This window comes from Fulmarus glacialis, unplaced genomic scaffold (genome assembly GCF_000690835.1).
Source record: "Fulmarus glacialis isolate BGI_N327 unplaced genomic scaffold, ASM69083v1 scaffold13101, whole genome shotgun sequence".
NCBI classification, from domain to species: Eukaryota; Metazoa; Chordata; class Aves; order Procellariiformes; family Procellariidae; genus Fulmarus; species Fulmarus glacialis.
In genome coordinates, this window is record NW_009194756.1 from 1 (window position 1) to 24,390 (window position 24,390).

A 24,390-nucleotide genomic window follows, 5' to 3' on the forward strand; every position below is an offset into this window, starting at 1 on the left:
ATTGAACAGGACCGGCCCCAAAACTGAACGAATGGGAGGTAAAGCATGATAGGTTTAATGCGTTACCTCGCCCATTGAGAGGTCTAGGCTAAAGTGCCTTATGTTGCATTTTCAGGAACCAAGAAGTGCATGTAGTCATGGGTTATTTGCTAAATTGATATTGTGTCTGAGACCTTCTCCAGAACCTTCTCATGAGTGTCATTGACAGAGGCCTTTTGGAGTATAAGTAAATTATGTTACTTAGGTGGTGGTTTTTTATCCACCACCTTATTTATGTATTTTGAGTCACATGATTCCTAATGGTTAGAATTTTTTGCTACATGACACATTGTTGAGATTAACTTGTTATCATAAAATTTCTTGAAAAATGTTGGCTATAGAAATACGTGGAGATTTCCTGGACTCCTCAGGTTTGTCTTTAGCAAAAAATAAATGGTATTGCTATGTGTTGCTGCTTGACAGAAGCGTATCAAGCCTTTTTGGAGGTGTTTTACTGTAAAAGATAGTGCTTTTGCATTGTATAAGGACATGAGGTTCTGACCCCTGACACGTACATACTAAAAAAGTATGATCCACAGTTAACATCTTGAAGTTGGCCTTTACAGACAGTTATAAAGATGATGGAACACTATAAGCTTTGACTAACATTTTCCTTCACGCATCAACTTTCTGCACCTGACCTCTTCCCTTCTAATCTCCTTCCTCCTAAAGGGGACACTAAAAAGCTTTTATACTATTTTAATAATTAATTGGATATGTTCCTGATATTCAGTATTAATCAGTCTTCACCCTAAAAGGAGATTCAGAGATCTTTCTTCAGGGCAGTCTCTGTCTGTCACCCATTATACAGTTCTGTCTCCTATAACTGTGTATGTAATCCTTTCTCTGACTGATTTTGCTGGAATAATAATTTAAAAAAACCCATTTAGCTATATTTTTAGAAGTGAGTGGTAGTTCTCTTTAATGTTATTGGTCTTAGTAATGTTTGTTCTCAGTGTCAGTGCTGTTTTCAATGGACTGTCCTGGATTTGGTCTTGACAGGGAGAACAAGGGGTAAGGGGCCCCCCAGGCCCACCAGGACCGGCACCACATATGAAAGAAAAAGGGAGTGAAATCATAAGGGGAGAAAAGGTGAGACCTTAAATGATTAATCTTGTTGTACTGTTCGTTAAAACATGATCAATAGGAATTAGCAAACAAAAGTAAAACAGGAAAAAGAAAATATTAAGTCACCTACAGCCAATTCTCCAAAAATTTCTCCCTGTTTTACGTCATGAATGAATTTTGATTGTCTTTCTAGAAGTTTCTCTGAAAAATGTATGATAAAATGATAAATGCATAAATAATTACATAAATAAGTAATGCATACAGCAGAGGACTTTCTGAGGAAGGAAGATTGATAAGCATAGTCCTGTAAACACCAAATATTCTAAAAATTTGAATTAAGTAGCTTATACTGGACTTCTCATATACAGAAGCACATTCATGGAATCTGAGTGCTAATTAATTTTTCAATTAGTGAATTAGGCAGTCTAAGCAATATATGCTAGTATAATAAACTAGCTTAATGGATTCACATTTTGTGTTGTCTAACTTCTTGCACATCACACTATTAGGCGTAGTTCTTGAAGTGGACAACAGGCTTAAATGTGCTTTTTCTGACATGAAGAATTAAATGATTTACAACCTAAGTGAATAATGGTTAAGATTTTGCTTACTAATCTACATTTTTTTAATAATTTCATTAGGGTGATCCAGGTGAAAAGGGTGAACAGGGAGCCCCAGTGAGTATTGTGTAGAATTTTTTTTAATTACTATAAAAATTGTGAAGAATATGATAATGGCCCTGAATATAGCTATTTGATAAAAACAAATTTACTTTAGAATTTGGCATTATTATTAATCTTGTGTGTACTTATTTTCCAGGGATTGCCAGGTTCAGGTTTCAAAGGAGAAAAGGGTGAACCTGGAAAGCCTGGTCCACGTGTAAGTATGCTCAACTTTATCAATACCATAATTACAGTCGTTGCATTGTTTCCATAAGCTAATTAAACTTAGTTACCATTAGTGAAACAGTAAATTTGGTATATTTCAAACACGCAAGTTTTGCTGTAGGACAGGTGTACAAGTCAAGGTAGTAATAACATATAGTACTATTAGTATGTAACATGCTTTCAGATAACTAAAGACACCTAACAGTAGCTTGCAGTGCTGAAGGCAAAGGCAAGACTCCCACTGATCCCAACTGAAGCAAGATTAAGTCATTCCAGAACAGAAGGAAAAGCAAAGCAAAACAAATTACTCTGTAGGAATGACTTTAGCTAAATGGAGCATGTTGAGGTTATTTCCAATACTCTTATGTGCAATCTACAAAATAAGCCTGCTTAGCCTAAAGGTACCATTTCTTACAAAGAAGAGGAATGGAGGAAAAAATTTAGATGACTGAGATATGTTTGCTTGCTGGTTTCTAGCCTGACTGTAGAGCTTGAGGCCGTAAGGTCTGTTCCATTTGCCTAGTCTGACCTATATCATAGTCTCATCCATACAACTTCTGCACGAATCATGCTTTATCTTTCTGGAAGCTGGAAGCAAAACCATACTTTTTCTGCATGAAAACGATCTAAAGCATTGTTTCTCAAATTGTGGGTTTTCATAAACTGTTAGAAAAAGATGCAGCACATCTATAGGCATTGAATTGTACTTCAGTCTGAAAAAGAGAAAATCTCCCTCTCTAAGATACTTCAAGGTCAAATGTTCTGTCACCCTTTCAGTAAAGATGTGTGATGGGATTATCCTTGCTATCATGTATGTATTTTCACTCTTACAGTAAATGGGTGCTTGAAAGCTGGAAGGATGGAGAAATGTTGGCCTAGAACTTGTTGAGGAAACCAGAGCATCTTTGAACTGTTAAAAAATATAGCTTTCCATTTCTGCAGAGTTCCCTGAACAAAGTTTCTAAGATATTTTATATATAATTATTGCTGTTCAAGGAAATCATAGCTACTTCTGAAATTAAGATAAGGCTTGAAAGATTAATAGATGTTAAGATCTGATATTCTAGTTTCATGGAATGAAATCGTATGATTAATTCCAATCACAGTGCACATTTGAAGACTCTCCTGACTTTACAGGTCGTATTTTTACGAATCATTAAAAATTACTCATAACCCTTCTTTATAAGATACCATAGCTGCACACTTCAGTGGTTCACGTTGGTTGTATCATTTTTATCCTTTAATTGCATTGATTTAGATGGCATTTTTGACCTAAAACTGGTGGGATTATTCTTCAGACTGAATTGCATGCACTGTTACTTTGTGTATTAAGTATATACATTTTCTTGGGTTCATGGGACATATTCATGTTGCTTATGATACGCATACAGTCTAAGCACTGTGGCACCAACTAAAAGCCAGCCTCCAGCAGATTAGGCTACAAGCCGAGGTGCCAGTCCCTTCTTAGTCCATAGGAAGAGGAAGGGAATGCTGAAAAGTAGGTTAGTCCATCTAGGTCATTTATCACGTACCTGTTGATTACCTCAAGGGAATCTAATCCCTTCTGTAGGCTAACACAGTGGTCTAATAGTGAATCATTTTGCTCTGGAGGAGGGAGTCTTGGATTCTAGGTTATCATCTGCCTTATGATTTGAAATTATAACTTTCAATTTAGGGGAAGTGTTTTTACCACTAGATTACCACGCGATCTGATACGGGCCCACTCTCCAAGCCTTCTGCTGAAACTGAGCCACCAAATGTCTATGAATAAAGGTTTTGTGAGGCTGGAGAGTGTATATATAGAAAGGGATTGCTATGAAGGGAGAAGTTTCTGGGTCTGGTTCCAGTTTCCTGTGCTGTTGATATATTTTGTCTTGAAGCCTTCTTGACTGGGAAATCCGTATGTTATTCCTGGATCTGGGAACAGATTTGCAGGATTTTGTTTAATTCTGCAGCTTTTAGGATGTTGAGTAACACAAGCAGTAGGCAGTCACAATTTGCCTGCTTTGTACCCTCTGTGCTGTTAGCTGTGTTAGCACACTTCGGTTAATGCATTACTATAGTGATTGTTTTGTTCTAGTGTTTCACCCATCGTATCTAGAAATTGCATGTATGCGGCCGTCTGTTTAAGCAAAATGGAACTTCATGTTTTACAGGGAAAGCCTGGAAAAGATGGTGAACCGGGACCAAAAGGAGATCCCGTATGTATTTTACTGAATTTCCAGTACTGTTTCTTACATTCAAAAGAAAGAACTGTCTGTGTATTATAAATGCTTGAAATTTTCTAGCCTTCTGAATTGTTTACTTAAAGTTGTTGCTTTTGGTGAATTAGTGACTGGTTTGAAAATTTAAAACTCTGATGCTGCCAGAGCTAAGATGCAGCTATATTTGTCTTTTCTGGTTTTGCTGTCTTCTACACGCAGGGTTTGCCTGGTGGGTTTGGGATTCCAGGACGACCCGGGGAACCTGGTACGAAGGTGCGTAGTAGCAGCCTTTGCTTCCCATCACACAGGATGAGGAGTTAAAAGCTTGTATGGCGTGTTCATAGATGTACGTTAAAACATAAATGTACATAAAGCAATATTAAATGAATGTTACTAAGTTGTAAAGTCATCACTCAGAGATTAGGAAAAGTCAAAATTAAGATAGCTTAGGTATCCCTGGTTTAGATTTCTTATATGAATTGATTAATGCATGCTTTATTTTCACAAGCTCTTTGCCCAGCCAGCCTATGTTCAAATGTACTTTCCTAAAAATCCCAGTTTCTCTTTACATAGTGTAAAGCAGTACAGGCCCGCAAACTAACTACTTACTGCTTATTATAATGGTCCAGGTACTTATCATTTGGAAGTTGTATGAATCTGTATCAAAGTGTTCATTTGCTAAGGAAATCCTGTTTTGTGGGGAAGAAAAATCTGAGCTGGATTTAAAATGTAAATTGTATTTTGATTTAGGGTGACAAAGGTGAACAAGGTTTTCCAGGACCTCCAGGAAGAGTAAGTAAAATAAATTCTTGTTTTATTTTAAACTTAAATGAAAATATAAATTTTGTGAAAGTTAAAGTGTTCAAGCAATGAGGGAAAAAAGAGAGGCTATGCATGTTCTGATCTCATTCTAATCAGTCACGTCCTCATTTTTTCTTAATGGAAACAAAAGTTGGATACAGATCTTTTAAGTAGGTTTGAAATTTGGGAAAGGAGCTCTCAAAGAATATGAATTTCAAATGTTTTGGACTATGAAAATGGTAGGCATTGTTAATCAATACTAAGTATCCAAAAGAGAGTTCAGAAGCATAAGTCTGTCAGGCTTGCAGTCTATGATTTTTTTTAACACTTCAAATAAAAAATGGGATTAGTCAGCAACAAATAGATCATTGATGGTGCTGCTTCCCCAACATGGGGGAAAATTCCCAACATCTGCTAATTTGATCTGAAAAATGGTGCATACTTCCTGAATATTTTACTGCAAATGTTAGTGACCTATATGTCAAGCTCAGATCAATGTTAGCAGAAATTGCCAGAACAGAGTATTTTAAAATTAAAGGTAATACAAACCTAATGGGTCAGTGCTTAGACCGTGCTGAGGTTTCTGGGCATCATTCTTGTTCAAAAAGGTGCTATAAAGCTCTCCACTTAATCCTACTACTGATACGAAGGAATTTTGGTAGAAAGGAAACATTTATTTTCTCTGGTAATTCCTCAGCAGCTACAACCCTCTCACAGCAGTTGTTATGTATCGCTGAAATTGCAAGTATAACCAAAACTGCTCAAAATTGTTTTCACAAAACAAAATGGCCTTTGTACCATCAGGTCAGGTCAGGATGGGGGAGATACAAATGAGTGCACAGTTGTATGTTTCTAATGTCCTAGTCTTTGTCCTGTGATTCAGGTTATAGATCCTGGACCAGTAGATACCTTTGGTGAAAAAGGAGATCCTGGAGTTTCAGGTTTGCCTGGTCTGAAAGGTCAAAAAGGTGAAAAAGGTATGTATTTTGTCTTGTCTTTTTGATTGAGTTATGCTTTCAGTTTTCTTATTAAAGGAAATTAAAATTGCACTGTCTGTAAGCTCAGGAGCTCTATATGACGGTGAAATGTTCCAGTAATTTATTTAATTGCTGTCAGGTTATTACATTTTGTTGTAGTTTGTAGGATACTTCTTCTCATCATAAGTAAGACTGCCTTTCAGTTGTAGATTGGGAAAGGATAAACTGGGGTCTGTTTTTATGGCAGTTAAATAATCCAGTGAGATTATTTAAGAAAGATGGAAATCAACACAAGCGTAAAGAGGATAATAATGCAGAGAATCTTGAGATGCCTTTAAAAAAGTCAGTAGCTAAATTTTAATCTTAAAATTGGCTTGCATAATTTACAAAATTCTTCAGTAAACAGGGAGAATCAAGCATTCCCTTTCCCATTTTCCCCATTACAGACCTTACCCTATTGAAGAAAGATCAGTGGAGAAGATGGCACACAGCAGGGCCTTTTCCAAAAATGTATTGTTTGCAGATATCTAAAGATTATTTACCTTAACCTTTGATTCAAGGCATACTAACTTGTGATGTGTACTTAAATAATATGTGCTAAAAGTTCACTGATGTTGGCATTGCTGACTTCACTGCCTAATTGAAAACCTCTCTTTCTAAAGGTTTCCCTGGTATACAAGGAATCCCAGGACCTCCAGGTATGAGTTTTTGGCTACTGATTTTGTTCACATTTTTCCTATGTTGTTCTTGGGTGAAGAGTCCTGAGAGATGTTCTCCTCAGCTGCTGCTGGTTACTGCCTGACTTACAGAACACGCAGGCAGAGGCCTCTCAGGGGGGCTAATCATCCCCTTAGACCCCTCCTGTAGATTGCTTTTCTCGTGTCTCTGATGTGATCCAGCCTTGCTCTTTGTTTGGAGCCCTGATAACTTTCTCTTAAATTGAAGAAGTAGTGTGCACAGGTCGTCAGAGATAGCCCAGAGAGTATGGCTCCATTGGGCAAGAAGAGCTGTTAAATGTGAACGTGTGCGTGCATATGTGCATATGTACCTATGTAGATAATTTGTTTTGCTTTCGCTTCAGCTCTATACCTGTTTGCATAAATATAATAAAACAAGGTTTGTAGGGAGAAATAATAACATCTATTAGATCAAAGTCATTCTGGAAGGCTTCCTGCTTTTTTTGAATAAGTCACTTGATCTAATAAAAGTTATTTCTTTTGCCTGCAAATGTTGCCTTTTTCATAGTCTTAACATCTTCACATCCATGACAACACTGCTGTTAGGTATATATGTACATGTACATGTGTTTGAACTAAACCACGATATTTGCTTTTTAAAAATTAAGCAAATCATCTGTGGAAACCTGCCTCTAGCACATCCTGCAGTGATACTACTATTACCTCCTTTGCTCGCATTTTCTATCTTGACAGTGAGCTAAATAGGAAATTAATGTGAGCCAAGGTCAGATAGTTTCCAGGAAATTTTTCACAGTTTAGGGAGGAGATACTATATACCGCAGGCTATAATAGTCCCTAAAGAATTCTGTGTGACAAGACAAGAAAAATAGTAGCTCTTAGTCTGTCATTACCCTACAGAAATTGAGATTTGTGTGACTTTCATATCTTCCTGCAACGTTGCAGAAGGCTCAAAATGGTTTAGTGATCAAGTCTGGTGATTAGTTGTGAACTGAAATAACTCATTAAAGTATGAAGACCTGTGTGACTGTACAAAGAGCTAAAAGGAGATCTTAAGAAGTTTTTTCTAGCTGTTTAACTGCTTCTCTTTATTGGGTGCTGTTTGCTTATTATTCCTACAAACAGTTTTGATTTTAGCGTTCCTGAAATCTGCTAGCTTTGTTGAATACTTATTTACTAAAGTTCTTAGAGAAGCTGTCCCTTTCTAGGTGTGTTTAAGATTTGGTTTATTAAGAGATAAGGAAGAGTGTAGTAGTTTCTAAGTGTGATAGCTAAATTAACTCCTGTGTCGCCACTTTTTCCTACCCTGCAAAAGTTGATTAAATAAATCTCAGGAAGACAGTTAGTACAGAATAAGAGTGTTTGTCTAGGGACCTAACCAAAGGGAGTTATTCTGAGCTGTAGTGTGTATGTAACCTCAATTTTGTATAAATCAGCAATAGTAAAAATACAGTCCCTTTTTATTTTGCACTGATGTTTTTCTGTTTCTCTCTGAAACCTAATGGAAACTAATGTGTTGATAATGTTACTGTCTTTCTACTTGTAACTTTTTTTAATGTATGTTTTATTCTGTCCAAAGGTCGACCGCTTCCAGACAGGGTAGGATCACCTGGTGTCCCTGGAGAGAGAGGTGAAAAAGGTGAAAAGGGTTCTCCAGGATTCCCTTTACCCGGACCCCCTGGAAGAGATGGTTTCCCAGGTCCCCCGGGGTTGCCTGGCCCACCAGGTCCTCCAGGCAAAACAGGTAGGTAAAGCACTCGCTTGCTTTTCACAATGAAGATTCAATGCACATTGCACGCACATAAAAAAGGATAAGGAGACAAGATTATAAAAGCTATAATCAGAATGCATCTACATCGTGGAAGAAACATTTCTGAGTTGTTAATGGACCAAGTAAAAGCTGTTCCATGATGCAGTGAGCCACTTGTTTCCTTACTGGGACAAGGATTCTTTGCTAAATCTTTTTAAAATTTCTTCAAAAGTACATTGTGGACTGTTACAATATAACCAAATAATTGACCTTAATATTTAATATTGGATTTCCTCTGTGTCCTAATGTGCCAATTTAGAGATATTTATAGATTTTCAATGAAAAAAATAGTGATACTAATACTATTGGCATGAAAGACAGCTGTTCAGTGTCACAATTTACAAGTCTGCAGTACCAATCTATGTAACAGATGTAAGAACTGCTGGCCAAGATACTAGTCTGCTAGAAGTTTTTATTGTAAAATGAAATTATCTTACAGGAGAATGGGGTCAACACTTGCTTTATAGAGGTAAATGAAAAGCTAGTAATGATGTGACAAATACATAATAATAATAGTAGTAATGATAAAATTATACAGCTATGAATAATTAGATTCTGATAAAGCTTTTTAAAGAGAAAAATGTTTTGGTTTTGCTCTGCAATGGAGCAATGAAAAAAGTACATATTAAAATGGTTCATGCTTAATAGCTCCTTACAACTGTTTTAACTCTTATTGAAAGAAAACTTTTGCTATAGGTGATACTGATATTGTGAGTTAAATTGTCATTTCAACATAAAGAATGATATCACTATTAGTTTAGGTAGTCTATTGAAAGGAACATTATTCTCTATTGAATTCCTAAACCAAAATACTTGGTTCAAAAACAACTGAAGATGCCTAGTTGTTGCTATATTTGCCAACGAAGCAGTACAAAATCCAGCACCTAGAATACGGAACTAAATATCTAAATCTTACCTTGCCCTAAAAATAAGAGCAATTCATGTTTTTCATACATATTTCCGTCACTGCTTAATTCTGCTCTTTCCCCAGACACTTCTTTAGCTTTCTTCAAGTGCATAATTGGAAACAATTTGTTTTCATTTAACTGTTTTTTGCCAAACTTCACATTAACGTTTTGACTACTGGCTTTGGCCAAATTGATGTCATATTGTATTGGGTCAGAACCTGTGCCTTATCATCAAACAGAACAAGCACAATTTGTATTCTCATATCAAGCCTGCTAAATATTTTCATTTGTTACCTATTTCAGTTCCTAACATATGAAGTTTCTCGTTCTCAGGAATCTTGATCAGTGTGAAGAAGTTAAATAGATGTTAACAAGCTGCTCTTGACCTAGAAAGTTTCCTAAAACATTGAAAACAGAAGTCAGGGTACAAAAAACTCTACTTAATGAATTTCTTCAGAATGTCAATATTCTCCATTCTCTTCAGGGTCAAACTAGCAATTTTTCACCCACAGCACTTTTCTTAGCCAAAACTTACAATAAAAATAGATTCTATGTCAAAGTTGTTTGTAACCTTATTATGGCAGAGCCTGTCTTTTCTCTGTAATTCTTGGGCAGTATATATGGAATCAGAATACAGAATCCCAGTTAAATTTTTCAAAGTAAAACATACAGAAAAATAAAATGCTATCCTGACTTATCACTATTCATAGATACATTCAGCTGGGACATTCATAAATGCAGCCCTATAAGGAAACTTGCACTTGTCAAACAACTCTCTTTATTGCATTTCCATTGCAGATGGAATTGATCAATGCCAGCAGGGAGAACCTGGTGCACCAGGTAGTCCTGGACCTCCAGGAAGAGCTGGATTTCCAGGAGAGATGGGAGAGAAAGGTAATATTATTTAAAGTGATTGCTTTCTAATGCTTTGTACTCTGGAGCTTGGGTATGTAAAAAGGCTGAGAAAGTTAGGCTGGATCTAGAGAAAGTGTACTTAAAGTTAGTTAAACAAATAGTTCATGGACATGGAAGATGTTTCTTGAGTCTCTGGTGAGTAAAAGAAGGATATTGTGTATTGAGTTGTGTGACACAAACTTCACTTACATTTCACTTAGCCTACAAATTGCTGGAAAGTGATAAAGGACGGTGCAGGGCTGAAAGAGGAGCTGGGAAGAAAGAAAGGGTTGAATATAGCCCCATTAAGTGTAAATTGAACTGTTCATGGCAATTTAAGATGTGAATTCTGAGATGAAGAATTAGAGAGGGGCAGATGAGTTGGGAATGGAAACGGTTTATGAATCATTGCCATGAGTATAATTGAAGCTAAAATTTTAATACCTATAAATAGGACTGTCAACCATGTGTTTTAGGAGCATTGACTAAATGGACATATGAAAAAAATGGGCTGCACTCATTTACACGATGGTTGATCCTTCCTAATCTCATTGTGCTCACTGCTTTTCTAAAACTGCAAAATTGCAGTGACTATATTGGTTCTCCTTTTTCTGCTTTAATCTTTTTATTTCTTCTTTACCTAGTGTATATTTCTTTTCTTCCTTTTGGTCCTCTTCAGCCTGGTCCCTTTTAATCTGTTAAATATTATCCCTAGGATAAGAATTAAGTTGATTTTCATGCCATTCCTTTAAAAATTTTAAAGAATTTTGAATATCAGTTTGCTGATAAATTCTCTTTGAAGCATGTAATTAGAAGTAGCACATTTATTTTTATTCTTTCAACATGAAGTGTATTAAATTGACATTTGCCCCTGGATCCATCTGCTTGCAGTTGTCTTAAATCCTTTCATTGTTATTCCTTAGTTTTGTTGGTGTTTTTTTTCAGGTGACAAAGGTGAATCCTGTGCCTTATGTGATACAGTAGGACCTCCTGGACTTCCAGGACCACAAGGGCCACCAGGTCCAGCAGGTAAAAACTCATTAACTCCCTGAGAATTAACTACGTAGGCTAAAATCTAAAAATGCAGCATATATGATAAAATTAATTATTTTGTCCCACTAATCAAATTGTTTGTGAAACTAATTAAAGGAGGATGGAATATTCCTATTTTTGGCCTGATTCCAAATTTCCGATGCAATCAACAAGAATTACCAAGGAAGCAGAAATTGGCCACAGTGGAGGGTCCTTGCAAACTGTGGCCCAAATATTTTCACAGAAGATTGTGAAAGTGAAAAATAATGTGGGAAGCATTTGCCCTATGTGCCCAGGCTTGGCAGTGGCCCATACTTATGTTCCTAATCCTAGCATTAAATTCTGTGGCCAAAAAAAATAATTCTTTTTCTGTTACCATATGAGAGAAGTGCCACATGCAAACAGTGATATTATACCTAATGTTTGTTCTAGTGGCTGTTAAGAAAAATGAATACGGTTTAGGTAGTTTCAAGACTGCAGTGGTTACATGATAGGTCTAAATAGTAATGTGAATTCATTCCTAGGTCAAATGAATCATTAACTTCTGCGTTAATGAATGCAGACACATATAGCACATGAGCACGTGAATCCAGACGACTTCACTGACTTTAGCAGCATTATGTTGATATAACTGGAGATGGAATGAGACACTTTGAGAAGGATCACAAAGAATTCACATAATTCACATGAGCTATTTGTAAAAGCATGTAATAAATAGAATTGTATTTTTGTCTCTCTGATAAGGTTTTCCAGGACAATCAGGTTTCAAGGGTGACAGAGGTTTACCTGGACTTGATGGCCTTCCAGGGGTACCTGTAAGTAATGCCTTGCCAAATGCTGTGTGTCCTATGAGGCATGTGATCAAAAAACACATGATCATCAGTGTGGTTGTGTAATAGTTCTGTTTAAAAACAGACTAGCACAGTGATATGATAAAATTAAGGAACTATGCCTAGCAAAATAAACTAGGAAGCAATGTGGTTGAGCCATGAGAGTCAAAAAGAGCTATGAGAGTCAGAAATGGGTTATATTTCTGGGTTTGCCCACTATATGAACTCAGCAGGACACATGACCCTCTGGCTGAGCAAGCTAAGCAGTGGAGTCGGGTAAAAAGTAGGATTTCGCAGGAAACAGATGCAGGTCTGCCCTGACCTTCTCATGAATCGTTCCAATAACTCTTTGCTGTTGTGTACATATATATTGAGAGAGAGACAGTGCCATCTAGTGTAGTGTAAGCAATCTAATATTAGCATGCAATATACTTTAGCGGTTTGTCTGAATTTTGGGAAGTGTGTGCAGTATATTCCATAAAACATAATTAGTTAGCAGGAAAGCTAAGTAGTTTTGAAGAAATAAAGGAAGGCTGTGAAAGTGGATAGTATCCTGATAATACGATCACTTGTAAATTATGTTGATGCAGCGCAACACGACTCTGTGACTAAGGCCAGATATTAGAAACAGAACAGCCATAAGCATAGCACTTGTCTAAAATGTAACACAAATTACTCCTAGACGAGCACTGTACTAGCACAACTACATTTGATCTTGTCAGAGTTCACTTGAGTGTCCCTATGTACACTATGTTATGCTGTCAAGACCTACCTTTGCATACATGTTCCTGTAGTATATCATGGATTTTGACACCACTCCTAATGTAAGTAGACTGAGTTTGTCAGAGTCTTCACAGGCTTTTTTTCCCAAAGCTGTTTTCTCCTTCCAGCTGATCCCTTTTGGCAACATAACTTCCCAGTGACATTCGTGTGCACTAGCTTTAACACACACTGGAGTTATGCAAGCTCCCTCTATCACCAGCGGTGGGAGAGAGGCACCTTCAGAACTTAAACCAACCCACCTCTGTGAATTCCTTACTCAAGGCATCTATTTCTCTCCCTTGAGTATAAATAAAGCCTAGATGCCTGAATTCAGCCAATGAAAGTTAGCTAGGATGGAGTCCATTCTCTATTTCCACCACAATAAATAAGATAGTAAATTCAGTCGCTGAGTAATACTATAATATCAATGGGATCCATGAAAGAAACAGTGGAGAAAAATAAAAGAAATCCTAATGTGTTTAAGCTTTTTTTGTGTCTTGCATTTGTTCTCAGCACACGTTTTTGCCATACCTTTATATTTTCCTTTTATTGCCTTTTAAGTTCTGTTCATGTCTTTTATCAGACAAGGACTGGCTGCTGTTCTGAATGCTTTTAAGCTTGTTTTACTCCACAAAGTTCAGCCAGGTGGTGATCCAGCATGTAGTTTAGCTTGGAAAAACTACGCGGAGGCCAGCCTCGCAAGCTCACGTTGTTTAGAGCCATGCAAGAGCATCAAAGTCTGATCGAGGACCCACCAAAGCTAATGGAAAGATTACCTTTGACCGTGTTCTCGTTCAGGTTTAAGTGGAGGGCACACATCAGCCATAAGCAGTGGACATTGCCCATGAAGTTTGTGCTTTAGTACCCTAGTGAGTAGCTCTGATTCACTTGAAATTAGAGAGACTGTTCCTATGAGAAAAGCTCATATAAGTCCTAGAAAATGTGTATTTTGGAAATTCTATAGATATGTTATTAGGTAGATAATTTCTTCCCAGGAGAGCTTACAAAACTCTCTTCTGAGCATGTGCGTAGTATTCTGATAGTACCAGCTGACTGTGAGTGTTAATTGTACAGAATCAATGAATGTTAGTAATGAAGGGAAACGTGTATTTGTGTCAGCTAAATGTCATAAATAAACTACCCAGGGAGAAGCTTTCAGCCTTCAGTTAGCCTTAGCTCTTGTGCAAATAACGTTTGAGTTTTGTGTAAGACAATTCATTTAATTTCGTAGACAATCTATATATTTGATGAATATTATAGTTGATTTAAAAGGTTTTGAAAGAAAGAATATCATGGGTGGGGCTTGTATAAGCAATTTAAATGTGTAAGTTTGGCTGAGTTTATCTTTGCATACTGGAAGTGTGTTATTTTCCTGTATTAGTACTACTTCTGCTGGTATTGTAAATTATCATGGAAATGTAGAGATAGTTTTGTTGCATTTGCATCAGGGAAATAGGTTCCACAGTGTTACAGAATTCAGCATTTAAAGGTTGGGGCAGACACTTTAACTCTGAAAATGCCTTTTTAAAAAGCCTTGTTTACCTTGATGCTGATATTGTATAAATATGGATAACTGAAATCCAGTGGGTAGTCTATTGAAAATTCAGAGTAGTTTTTTGGTGTCATGGCCTGCAGTTCTTGTGTAAGTGGTGTAAGTTTATATGCACCATCTAAAATGATACACCTGTGATATGATAAATGGCAAAATGGTCAAGACAAGAAGATTTGCATTAATTCTTTATTCAAACTGCTGTGTCCTGGAAAATATTCTCATTTGACATCCTCAGTCAAAAACTTAATGGTTTACTTGATTTGGGTCTACTCTTTAATTTCTGAAGATTTGTTTTCTTTTGTATCAGTTGAAGGTTTGGTAGGGCAACTGATGACATCTGAATTTATGAAATTTCAGGGCCCCCCCGGCACTCCAGGACTTATGGGCAGCCCTGGGGCAAAAGGAGAACCAGGAGATTTTTCTTATGATTCTATTCTGAAAGGTGAAAAGGGAGATCCTGGTTTCCCAGGACAACCAGGTACTCCTGGCAGAGAAGGAAGACCAGGAAAAGACGGATTGCCAGGTCCCCAGGGTCCGAAAGGAGCAGCGGTATGTGTGTTTGTTTACGTATTGTCCCACTGTGTGTTTGTTTATGTTTACATACTGTCCTATACATTCTGTCTTTCAGATCAGAATTCACATGCTTTTATGCCCTATACATGCTTTATGTTTATTGACCTCATTCATTGTTCCACATCTTGTCCTTAACTTGAGTAGTTCATTCTTCCTCAGAGGAAGACTCCGGTTTCCCTGGAACTAGTGAGGAAGACAGTCCTTCAACAACAGACTATTTCGGAGTTAGATTTTAACCCTTTCTTTTTACATGTCATGCAAATAAGGGATCTGACTCAGATGTATTCAGTATGGCTGGTTACTTTCAGGACTATCAAGCAAGGTTACTTCCCCCACAAAGTTGTGGGCATGGACAGTAGTTTTGTTTCTTTCTCACTTTCTCACAGCTTTATAGTGAGAACTAGTGTGGATGATTTAGCTGGTATCTGGAGATGATTGAAGGAATGCAGTTATCCAAGTAGAGATTGTTAAGACAAGATTCAACTCTGTTCTAGCATACTTCTCTTCGTGTGGAAACTAATGCTGCAAAGTATTGCACTGATAGAGAGCTCAGCTGATATGGATGTGGAGCTGAATGTGCAGCTCACATCTGCTCCCACATCCACCACTGGGAACATAACCTATATGGTCGTTAGCTGCATCGCACACTAGGTGTGATTTCCATGTGCTATTCCATGTGGAACCCAGTTCTACTTCCATTGAACTCAGTGCTAAAAAATCCACTTTCTTCAGCATTACAGATACCTGTGCTAAATCTAAGTTACAAAGTATTCAGAGAGAGAGGATGACATGTTCTGTCTTGCCAATCAGGCAAGAAGTACACTTACACTTTTCAAAAATTAGGGTACAGCTGGCTTGAAAGGAGAACGTGGTCCCCCTGGCCAACCTGGATTCCCTGGAGTACGTGGTGAAAGAGGTTTTCCTGGCCCTCCTGGGATAGGCGTTGCAGGGTTGCCCGGTGACAAAGGAGACAGAGGCTTTGCTGGAACCCCAGGTTTACCAGGCCTTCCAGGTAATGCTACAGCATGCTTTAAAAAAAAAAAAACAAAAAGAAAAAAAAATATTGTGCCCTTTAAGTGGTACAACTTAGAGGATCACCGGAATTTAAGATTGAAATAAAAAGACTTTCTACTTTAAATCCGTGTGTGGTTTCAGCAGTATAATTGCAAATCTTTGAGGGCAGTTTTCTTGAAGAGTTTGTTAGGCCAAAGGGGATAGTTTAGGTTCATCCTAGTCTTCTATGAATCTTCTACAAGAAAAATTCATAACAACTCAGTTGTAATGGTATGGATGGACTAATATTGCTGGCTAGGTGAAACTCTCTTGTTTCTTGTACTTAATACATCTATACATTCACAGGAACAAAGGGCGAAGCAGGACGAACTGTACCACTCCCTGGACCTCCTGGAGCAGATGGCCTTCCTGGGCCACCTGGTTTCCCTGGACCCCAAGGTACAGTAGCCTGTTGATCTTTATCTGATGATCGTAATGGCGCTGATCCCCAGAAGCTAGCCTTTGTATTAACATTTGTCTTGTTTTCACTTGCAAAGGTGACAAAGGGAATCCTGGGCTTCCAGGTAGGCCTGGCCTACCAGGAGAAAAAGGTGCTGTTGGGCAGCCAGGTATAGGGTTCCCTGGACCTCCAGGACCCAAAGGTAAGATAAAGTTATCCATCTAACAGAGGTGGTGTAACTGGCGTGTGGATGGAGGCCTGCGCTATCATCCAGCCATAGCTGCATGAGATTTGGGAGGTGCAGCTGAAGAACCTCCCTTGCAAAAGTCCACAAGCACCACAATAAGCGTACTTTCAATGCACACTTGCTTTGTGCAGTGATGTGGTGCAGATACAGACAGTGTCAAAGCTACTGCCAGAATAGAAAGTGATATAGTACAACATCTTACACTGCAGCAGCTGAGGTTGCTGGGAGATGAGATTACCGTTCTGAGAGGTGAAGCACTGTGCGTGGTTGGTCAAAAACCCATGCTGACATACGCATAACATTTTTGGGCCAGAGCTAGCAGGTCTGCTGTGTCCCAGGTGCCTGAGAGTGGTTTGGTTAGAATACCAGCTTACTTAGCATAAGTTTAGTCTTCCCTGCATGGCTATTGTCAGGGTATGCACAGAGCTTAGAGGGAGTCTAAATGTTCATATTCTAGTTTTGGATTTTTGGGAGAGGTATTTCATAGTGCTGCTACTCATTTAGAACTGGATGACTGAACTTTCAACAGCCACCTCAATCCCCAAAATTCTTGTGTGTCTTCATTATTATTTCATTTATTATGATTCCACACACCAATGAACTGGGAGGGTCATAAAGACTTAAGAAGGACAAAGGGCAAATCTTTACCTGTGACCACCTCTAGTTCCTCCAAGACTGGTGTGGGATGAACCTGAACAGAAGAGGCCCGTTGCATCTGGAAGAGGATTGCTATATGCTCTTTGATGCCAGCAAGAAAGGAATGACATATCAAATACATTTCTTTCAAGGACCCTTCCTTGAATTCAGCTCTGCCCAATGACTTTCCCGGGGCTTAGCCTAAAAGCTGGATTTCCCACTCTCTGAGACTTTTGCCTGGGAGAGGAGCTTCATCTCAATTTATTGAGCATGTGCTGGTGTTGAGTGAGTGTTATCTTTAAGTGATTTGCAGAATGTTGTATGTATTCCTTCCTGCATTCCCAAGGCGCAGTGCATGGGCCATCTGTGGCATAGAAACCTGCGTGCAACTCACAGCGGGACGTGTAGGACATGTCACACAACATATACTGAACAAAAGGTGTTGATTCACAGATGGATTTTGTTGTGCATCCCTCAGTCTGATGCCCCACACAATAAGTTGCCCCTTCTGAAGAAGACTTTGGGAACCCAGTTTTGTAGACAGGGTGTTTGTCAATGACATGAACCCACAAGGCTATTAATTTAAGAGGAGACACTCAGCATTTATTTCTTCTGGGTGGTTGTTTCTCATCAGAAGCCAAATGCTGCACGAAACTCAGTGTTTGAATCTCTGTTGAGACATATGGGTGCTGGCATCCCTAGAAGTTTGACATAAAAGACTACGCAGACCTTTTTAAATACGTCCCTGTGAGGATGTGAATAGTTGAGTTAGAGGCTTGAAGAAACAGCAGAAGATAGTAGTGATGTGAGTTTTGTTTTGTTTTATAGGTTTCCAAGGTCAGCCTGGCTCGCCTGGTCTGCCGGGAACTCCGGGAACCCCTGGCCTGGATGGTTTGCCAGGTGTACCAGGTTTACAAGGTCAAAAAGTAGGTGTCAGCTGCTGATACTGTTGTCTGTGACTGCCCATGTTAACAGGAATGTGTGCAAAGATCCTGCTCTTTTTAAAGATTTGGCCAAGCTGTCCTTCACCTTATGTTTCCCTCTATGCACACAAAGGAACAGAGTAGATGGATGAATGCTTGGCATTAATGCTAAAGGGCTTATGGCTCTCCCTTGACGTCATGTATAGAGCTCTGCCTTTGAGTGATTTAAATACAGTCAGTGAATGAGTTCGTGGTTTTGATGTGTTGATTCCCAATCTATTGTGTTTCTTTGGCTAGGGTGAACCTGGTGTAGGTCTCCCTGGCCCTAAGGGATTGCCAGGCCCCCCAGGCGCAGCTGGCATCCCTGGAGAAAAGGGAAGTCCGGGACTGCCTGGCTTACGTGGCGAGCAAGGCTTTCCAGGCATACCTGGACAGCAAGGATTCAGAGGTAACGTTGCCGGAAAAATTCAGCTCTGTATTTCTATTTCTTTTTTAAAGTCACTCCCCCATAGATGCAGCAAAAAGTCTGTTCACCACTGAGATATCCTACTGATATCTCAGGGTATTGCCCTTTTTCCTTCCCCTCGTTTTCTCCTACCAACCACCGGTAGCAAATGCTAGCAGCAAAGAGCAGCCCTTCCTCCGAGCCCAGGCAGGAGGTATTAGAGGCTGAAATGAAGTCTTGTTGGCCAAGTGCTTCCAAAGCACCTTGTCTAGCACCTTCAGCAAACAAGATTTCAAATGACATCGGAGGACGCTCGGTCTATGTCTCTGTCTCCCCACAGGCGACCCCGGCCTCCCAGGACTGCAAGGATTGCAGGGCCCTCCGGGCGCGCCGGGGCTGGGCCCGCAGGGATCACCGGGACCCGCCGGGCAGCCGGGACCCCAGGGACCACCAGGTGAGAGGAAAATATGCCCATGACGGTGCTTATGAGCAGACTTCTGGCATAAATGGATATTGGCGTTGGTAAAAGTGTTGCTCGTGAACTGTTTTGCAGTGAGGGTGCACGGGGGGGCATGTTGGCAGGCCTCCTCTGTCTGATCCAAAATGCAGGGCGAGGCCTCCTGAGAAAACGCCTGCCGTTTTGTTCGGTCTCTTCAGGGCATTGGTAGGTAATACATACATTGGTAGGTAATATATACAGGATCAAAGCCTCACTTAGAAAATGAGGACTATTTCTGCTGTCGGGCTTTGAGTCTTCATTCTTCATGCCATGTAATTTCTGAACCACAGGTGGACATTATCAGATATTCTTGTTAACGGTCTTCCCCGTGCTCCTTTAAGGACTAATCCTGTATCTTCTGTTTTTCGTAGGTTTTCCTGGAATAAAAGGAGAAAGGGGCTTCCCTGGTATCCCAGGTCTAGATATGCCAGGACCAAAAGGGGATAAAGGTAGCCAGGGCCAGCCCGGAGTACCAGGGTCTGTGGGGTTACCCGGCCTGCCGGGTCCGCAGGGGACCGTTGGACTGAAAGGATCATCGGGTAAACATCTTTTCCCTTGGAAACCGGCATCTTTGACAACTGTTTTATTAAGTTGTGGTGGCATGCCCTTTCACTCAGTTAGAAATTGAGCCATCAAAGAGCCCAAGCTTGGGAAAACACACGGGCTGACGTCAGTAAAGCAGCTCTGTGCACGTGTAACTGAAATGCTACATAAGTCCTTTGGTGGATCAAATCCAGCAGCTTGCAGGAACTAGCCTTTAGCCTGTAATAATGAAAGGGGATTATTCTGCACAGTTTCAGTGACAGAATGTGGTTTTAATAATGCCTTTGTTAATGATAGCATTGTTTACTGTAATAGGAAGTTTTAAGAATCTGTCGAAAACCCATTGCAAACTGTGTTGCATTCTAGTTTTCATAACACTATTTTTACCGTTGTTTTCTCTCTCAGGCTATTTTTGATTAATCATCTTCTTTGTCCCATTTTTCCTTAAGTAGTGCAATTCCTAATATGATAGGGAGTAAATAATTCCGTTTCTTGTACTTCTTTACACTGCTCACTTTATTTCTGTTATTCACTCTATCACTTTGGTTTCAGGACCCAAAGGAGAAATGGGAGTTATGGGAACTCCTGGATTGCCAGGAACTCCTGGACCAGTTGGAGATCGAGGGTTGCCTGGTGAAAAAGGTAAGAGAGAGATTTTCACAAAATCAAAATTGTAAAATCCACCTTTTTCCTGGCAGAAGACAAGTCTGGAAATAACCAAATATAAGGAGTATGCTTGGCCTGAGGAATGTTTTATGTCAAGTAACTTCCCTGTAAATTAGAAATAGTGTCGTTTAGAAAGCTATATCCTAGGAGCAGTCATGTATTTGGGCACTGAGCCAGGATTTTTGATCCGTTGTTGAAGAACGTTGCTAGGTGCGAGGATGCTATAGATATTACTCCAAGAAAAATACTGTGGAAATTATAAAAAGCCAGCAGGAAGGTCTTAATTAAATCCTTCAAATAATGCCCTGTATTACTGCCAAACTCCTATCCCTATTGTTTTGAGAGTCTAAAATTAATGGCTGTGAAGCGGGAAAAATATGTCAACTTTTTTGACAGAGCTATTGTGAAGTCCTGGTGTAAAAAAACTTCATATGAGATAAATGAGATGTTCCAGAGCACGGTATTCAATGCTCAAAATTTGAATAAATAGCTAATTTCATTTGTTGTTGTCTACTAAATATTTTTGAAAAGTTTTATATGCCACTATAATGTTCTGTGCTATCCCTTTATAGGTAGCCAAGGCTTCAAAGGTGTAGTTGGACCACAGGGTGATCCTGGTGTCAAAGGAGATAAAGGTGAAGCCGGTCTCCCAGGAAAACCTGGAACGATGGACAACATGGACATGGTCAGTCTTAAAGGCCAAAAGGGAGATCAAGGAGAAAAAGGTAGCTTTAGTCTCTAACTGTGGATAAGTGTAATTTACACTCATATACTGTTAAGCAGCAATGCTTTGAGTTCAGTTGTATCTTAGTTTTAGACAATAGTTTTTAAAATGAGATTAAAGAATTTCACACAGCAAATGCAGATATTTTTCCAGTACCTTTCAACTCTGTAGAAACAAAGATTAATCACAGACAGAAAGGGTTTTGGTTGGATGGAAAAGATTCAATTTGCCTTATAAAATCCATTTAATCTCCTTTATCAGAAGACTCTCTTAAAAGAAAAGAAATTTTAAATGTAGAAAATAGAGCTTGCCAGAAGAGAAAAGCTGTCTTTCATGTAAAACATATAGTGGAAACACTGTTGTGGCCATGAAGACCAACTAATACTGTAAGAAAAAGTGGGCAGCCTTTTTTGGCGCACATGTTTCTTTGTGACCTAAGAAATTTCAGGAAAGACACACCTGTATGCCGCTGATACCAAAAGATCAACTTATGTAAGTTTAGAAACATCTGGAAATATGCAGGAGAATGGCAATCAGCTTTCTATTTAGAAATTAATGATGGTAGAGATATTAGTTTTTTTAGACAATGCATTTTTCTTGGATTTTTATTTTTACTGCTACATGAAAATTCAGTTGTTTAAGATCATTCTTTCTCCTGTTTTTCTTTTCAAAGAAAAAATAGTGTATGTTTTATATATTTTTAATATTTGTCCTTTTTTAATTATGATTTACTTTTTATTAAAAAATCCCATAATGGTTTTTAAATAAATGATAACTGTTTTAGTTAAAATAGAAGTGTAGGGCTTAGAAGGGAGCTACCGAGATCACGTAGTCTTCCATTTCCCTCAACTAAATCCTCCAGCCTTTCATTGTATATCATGTTTTCTGAAATAATGATCATTCTTGTCACCCTTTCTGACTTCTCCTCAATTTGGCTGCATCCTTGTTAGAGTGTGCTTTGCTGAAACGAATGAAGTACTTCAACTCAGACCCTGCTAGAATGAAATCCCTTTCTCGAAACAACAGCCGACTCAGTTTGTGATTAGCTGTAATCCTTAGTCCTTTACTTCTGGACTGCTGCCTATGCAATCACTTTTCATTATGTATGCATGCTTTTGACTTCTCCTTACCACATACGTGGTGTATTACACTTTTTGAATGTCATTATGTTGATTTTCAACCTTTACTCCAACTCTTCAAAATCCTTCTGCAGTCTAATCCTGTCCTCTTTTCAAGCCTTTCCAGTTTAGTGTCATCTGTACATTTCATCAATGTATTCTCTGTTGTGCTCAGGACAGAGCACCTGAGACTCCTTTCCAGTTTGGCAGTGAATCACCAATAACTATACTGTGTTATATTTGAACTGTGGGAACAGGAGAGTTTCCCAGTCTAGGTACCTCTTATCTCCATGTCCTGACTACTTGTCAGAATGAGACCTGTGCTCATGTGTCCTGGCTGGGTCTCAGAGGAACGTAGGCATGTGGATAGGCAGTGCCCTTCCCAGCTTGGACAGCCAGGGACTGCGAGGGAGGGCAGGAACAAGTGTGGAATGCATCTACCTCTAAGCTGAGATGCTTCTGAGAGCACTTTTGTATTTGATGAGGGTCCCAGCCTATAAAGATTTCATCTAGATTAATTTTTCTCATTTGTTTCTGATCTTGATATATATGGTGGTACGAAAAGCCTTAAAACAAATCCACATAGGTTGTTTTTCATTACTTTCTTATCTACTGTTGGCCTGTAGGTTTACTGATTGATTTATTTCGTTTCCAGAAATCCAAATTAGGCACACTGGTTATATGCATATAAAGAAGCCTTTGCTGAGAAATTCAAATGGTTAATTTCTTTGGTTTCTGACTTCTTCATCTCTCCAGCACTAATAATGCACGCTTGCAAACTTGTATGCTCTACCTTTTCCTGACCACACACAGTCTACAGATTGGCCTGGCTCACACAGCCTGGAAGGGTAGGTTCCAAACAGACACCAGCCTGCAAACTTCTGCTGTTATTCTGCCCATCTCATCCTCTTCAACCCAAGGATACTTAGTACCAGCAGAGAAAAATAACCTAGTTATACTGCATAACTTTGCGGATCTATTAGTTGCCTTCATCTCTCTAGGCACGAATATCACAGTAATGTTTTAAAAAGCTTCTAAAATACAAACTTGTGTAGAAAAGACACAGTATTTTTGTGGAAGATTGTCAGTGATGTTTAATGAAAACATCTGATTTTGGACATCCTGGGGTGTTTTTAATAAAATTGGCTTACTTAAAAACATTCAGTGAGCTATCTTCAGTAAGCTATTGTCCTGCACCTATATGCAACACTAACAGAAAGGGTTATGACCAAAAAGCTTGGACCTTAAAACTGGAGAAGAGACATACCACAGAATAAGAGGTGGAGCCTTCTGGAATGATGACATGCTTTAACATTAGATAGAACTGAGGAAACAGCAAATTTCTGGTTGTGAACTGGTTGTTCACATGTACCTTTTTAGAGAGCAGAACAGTCAAATCAATCATTTCTGTTAACAACTGATATTGTCTGGCACTTCTGAAGTAACTCATTAATCTAACTCAAACACATGTTCGTTTGCAATTTCTTTTGAAGATATAACTTGCCTTGTAATTTGCATAGACATCTGTAAAATTGTAATAGTTTGCAGCCTTTCCTCAGCACTGGTTTAGTGACTGGAGAGTTGTGTTTTATTCAAGTGTGACTCTACTGTACAATGTACAAATCTTGAATTGAGCCATTTCCTTGTTCAGTAGAGAGAAGCAACAGTGATCAAAAATTAACTAGAAGGATTATTATATGGCATTACAGGAAATTTTGATAAAACTCATCTCACTGTGTTTGTTTTCTTGGTGTCCAGGGGACCATGGAGCAACAGGAGAAAAAGGGTTACGTGGAGAATATGGAGAACCAGGAATTCCAGGGAAGGATGGTGAACCTGGTACTCCAGGACATCCAGGTATGTCTGAAGCTAGCAACAGAGAGACTGTTCATCCGGTATTTTAAACCACATTAACTAATGGGACTCTTAATTTCTCTGCTGTCCATAGGACCAAAAGGTGATCAGGGTCCCCCGGGGTACCCAGGGGATCCAGGAATTCCAGGACAAAAAGGATCAGTTGGTGAAATGGGTTTGCCAGGTACAGATTGCTGGGAATTTCTTATTATTATTTTCCTCAAGTTAATATAGACCTGTATGGAATATT

The 24,390-nt window shown here is 38.9% G+C and overlaps 1 protein-coding gene across 1 annotated transcript in view; it reads left to right on the forward strand.

The window, feature by feature from the left end:
- The first annotated feature begins 1,043 nt into the window (after nucleotides 1-1,043).
- COL4A1 (collagen, type IV, alpha 1) overlaps nucleotides 1,044-24,390 on the forward strand; it is a 45,721-nt gene continuing 22,374 nt past the window's right edge. The window contains exons 1-24 of the mRNA XM_009587872.1: nucleotides 1,044-1,131; nucleotides 1,749-1,784; nucleotides 1,927-1,986; nucleotides 4,151-4,195; nucleotides 4,418-4,471; nucleotides 4,949-4,990; nucleotides 5,883-5,976; nucleotides 6,639-6,674; nucleotides 8,251-8,415; nucleotides 10,188-10,283; nucleotides 11,229-11,312; nucleotides 12,060-12,130; nucleotides 14,817-15,008; nucleotides 15,876-16,044; nucleotides 16,392-16,484; nucleotides 16,583-16,687; nucleotides 18,197-18,294; nucleotides 18,589-18,739; nucleotides 19,077-19,190; nucleotides 19,607-19,774; nucleotides 20,331-20,420; nucleotides 21,017-21,169; nucleotides 24,045-24,143; nucleotides 24,235-24,324. Of these exons, the coding sequence (XP_009586167.1) occupies nucleotides 1,093-1,131; nucleotides 1,749-1,784; nucleotides 1,927-1,986; nucleotides 4,151-4,195; nucleotides 4,418-4,471; nucleotides 4,949-4,990; nucleotides 5,883-5,976; nucleotides 6,639-6,674; nucleotides 8,251-8,415; nucleotides 10,188-10,283; nucleotides 11,229-11,312; nucleotides 12,060-12,130; nucleotides 14,817-15,008; nucleotides 15,876-16,044; nucleotides 16,392-16,484; nucleotides 16,583-16,687; nucleotides 18,197-18,294; nucleotides 18,589-18,739; nucleotides 19,077-19,190; nucleotides 19,607-19,774; nucleotides 20,331-20,420; nucleotides 21,017-21,169; nucleotides 24,045-24,143; nucleotides 24,235-24,324 (2,344 nt within the window). The 5' untranslated portion in view covers nucleotides 1,044-1,092. The remainder of the gene's footprint in view (nucleotides 1,132-1,748; nucleotides 1,785-1,926; nucleotides 1,987-4,150; nucleotides 4,196-4,417; nucleotides 4,472-4,948; nucleotides 4,991-5,882; nucleotides 5,977-6,638; nucleotides 6,675-8,250; nucleotides 8,416-10,187; nucleotides 10,284-11,228; nucleotides 11,313-12,059; nucleotides 12,131-14,816; nucleotides 15,009-15,875; nucleotides 16,045-16,391; nucleotides 16,485-16,582; nucleotides 16,688-18,196; nucleotides 18,295-18,588; nucleotides 18,740-19,076; nucleotides 19,191-19,606; nucleotides 19,775-20,330; nucleotides 20,421-21,016; nucleotides 21,170-24,044; nucleotides 24,144-24,234; nucleotides 24,325-24,390) is intronic.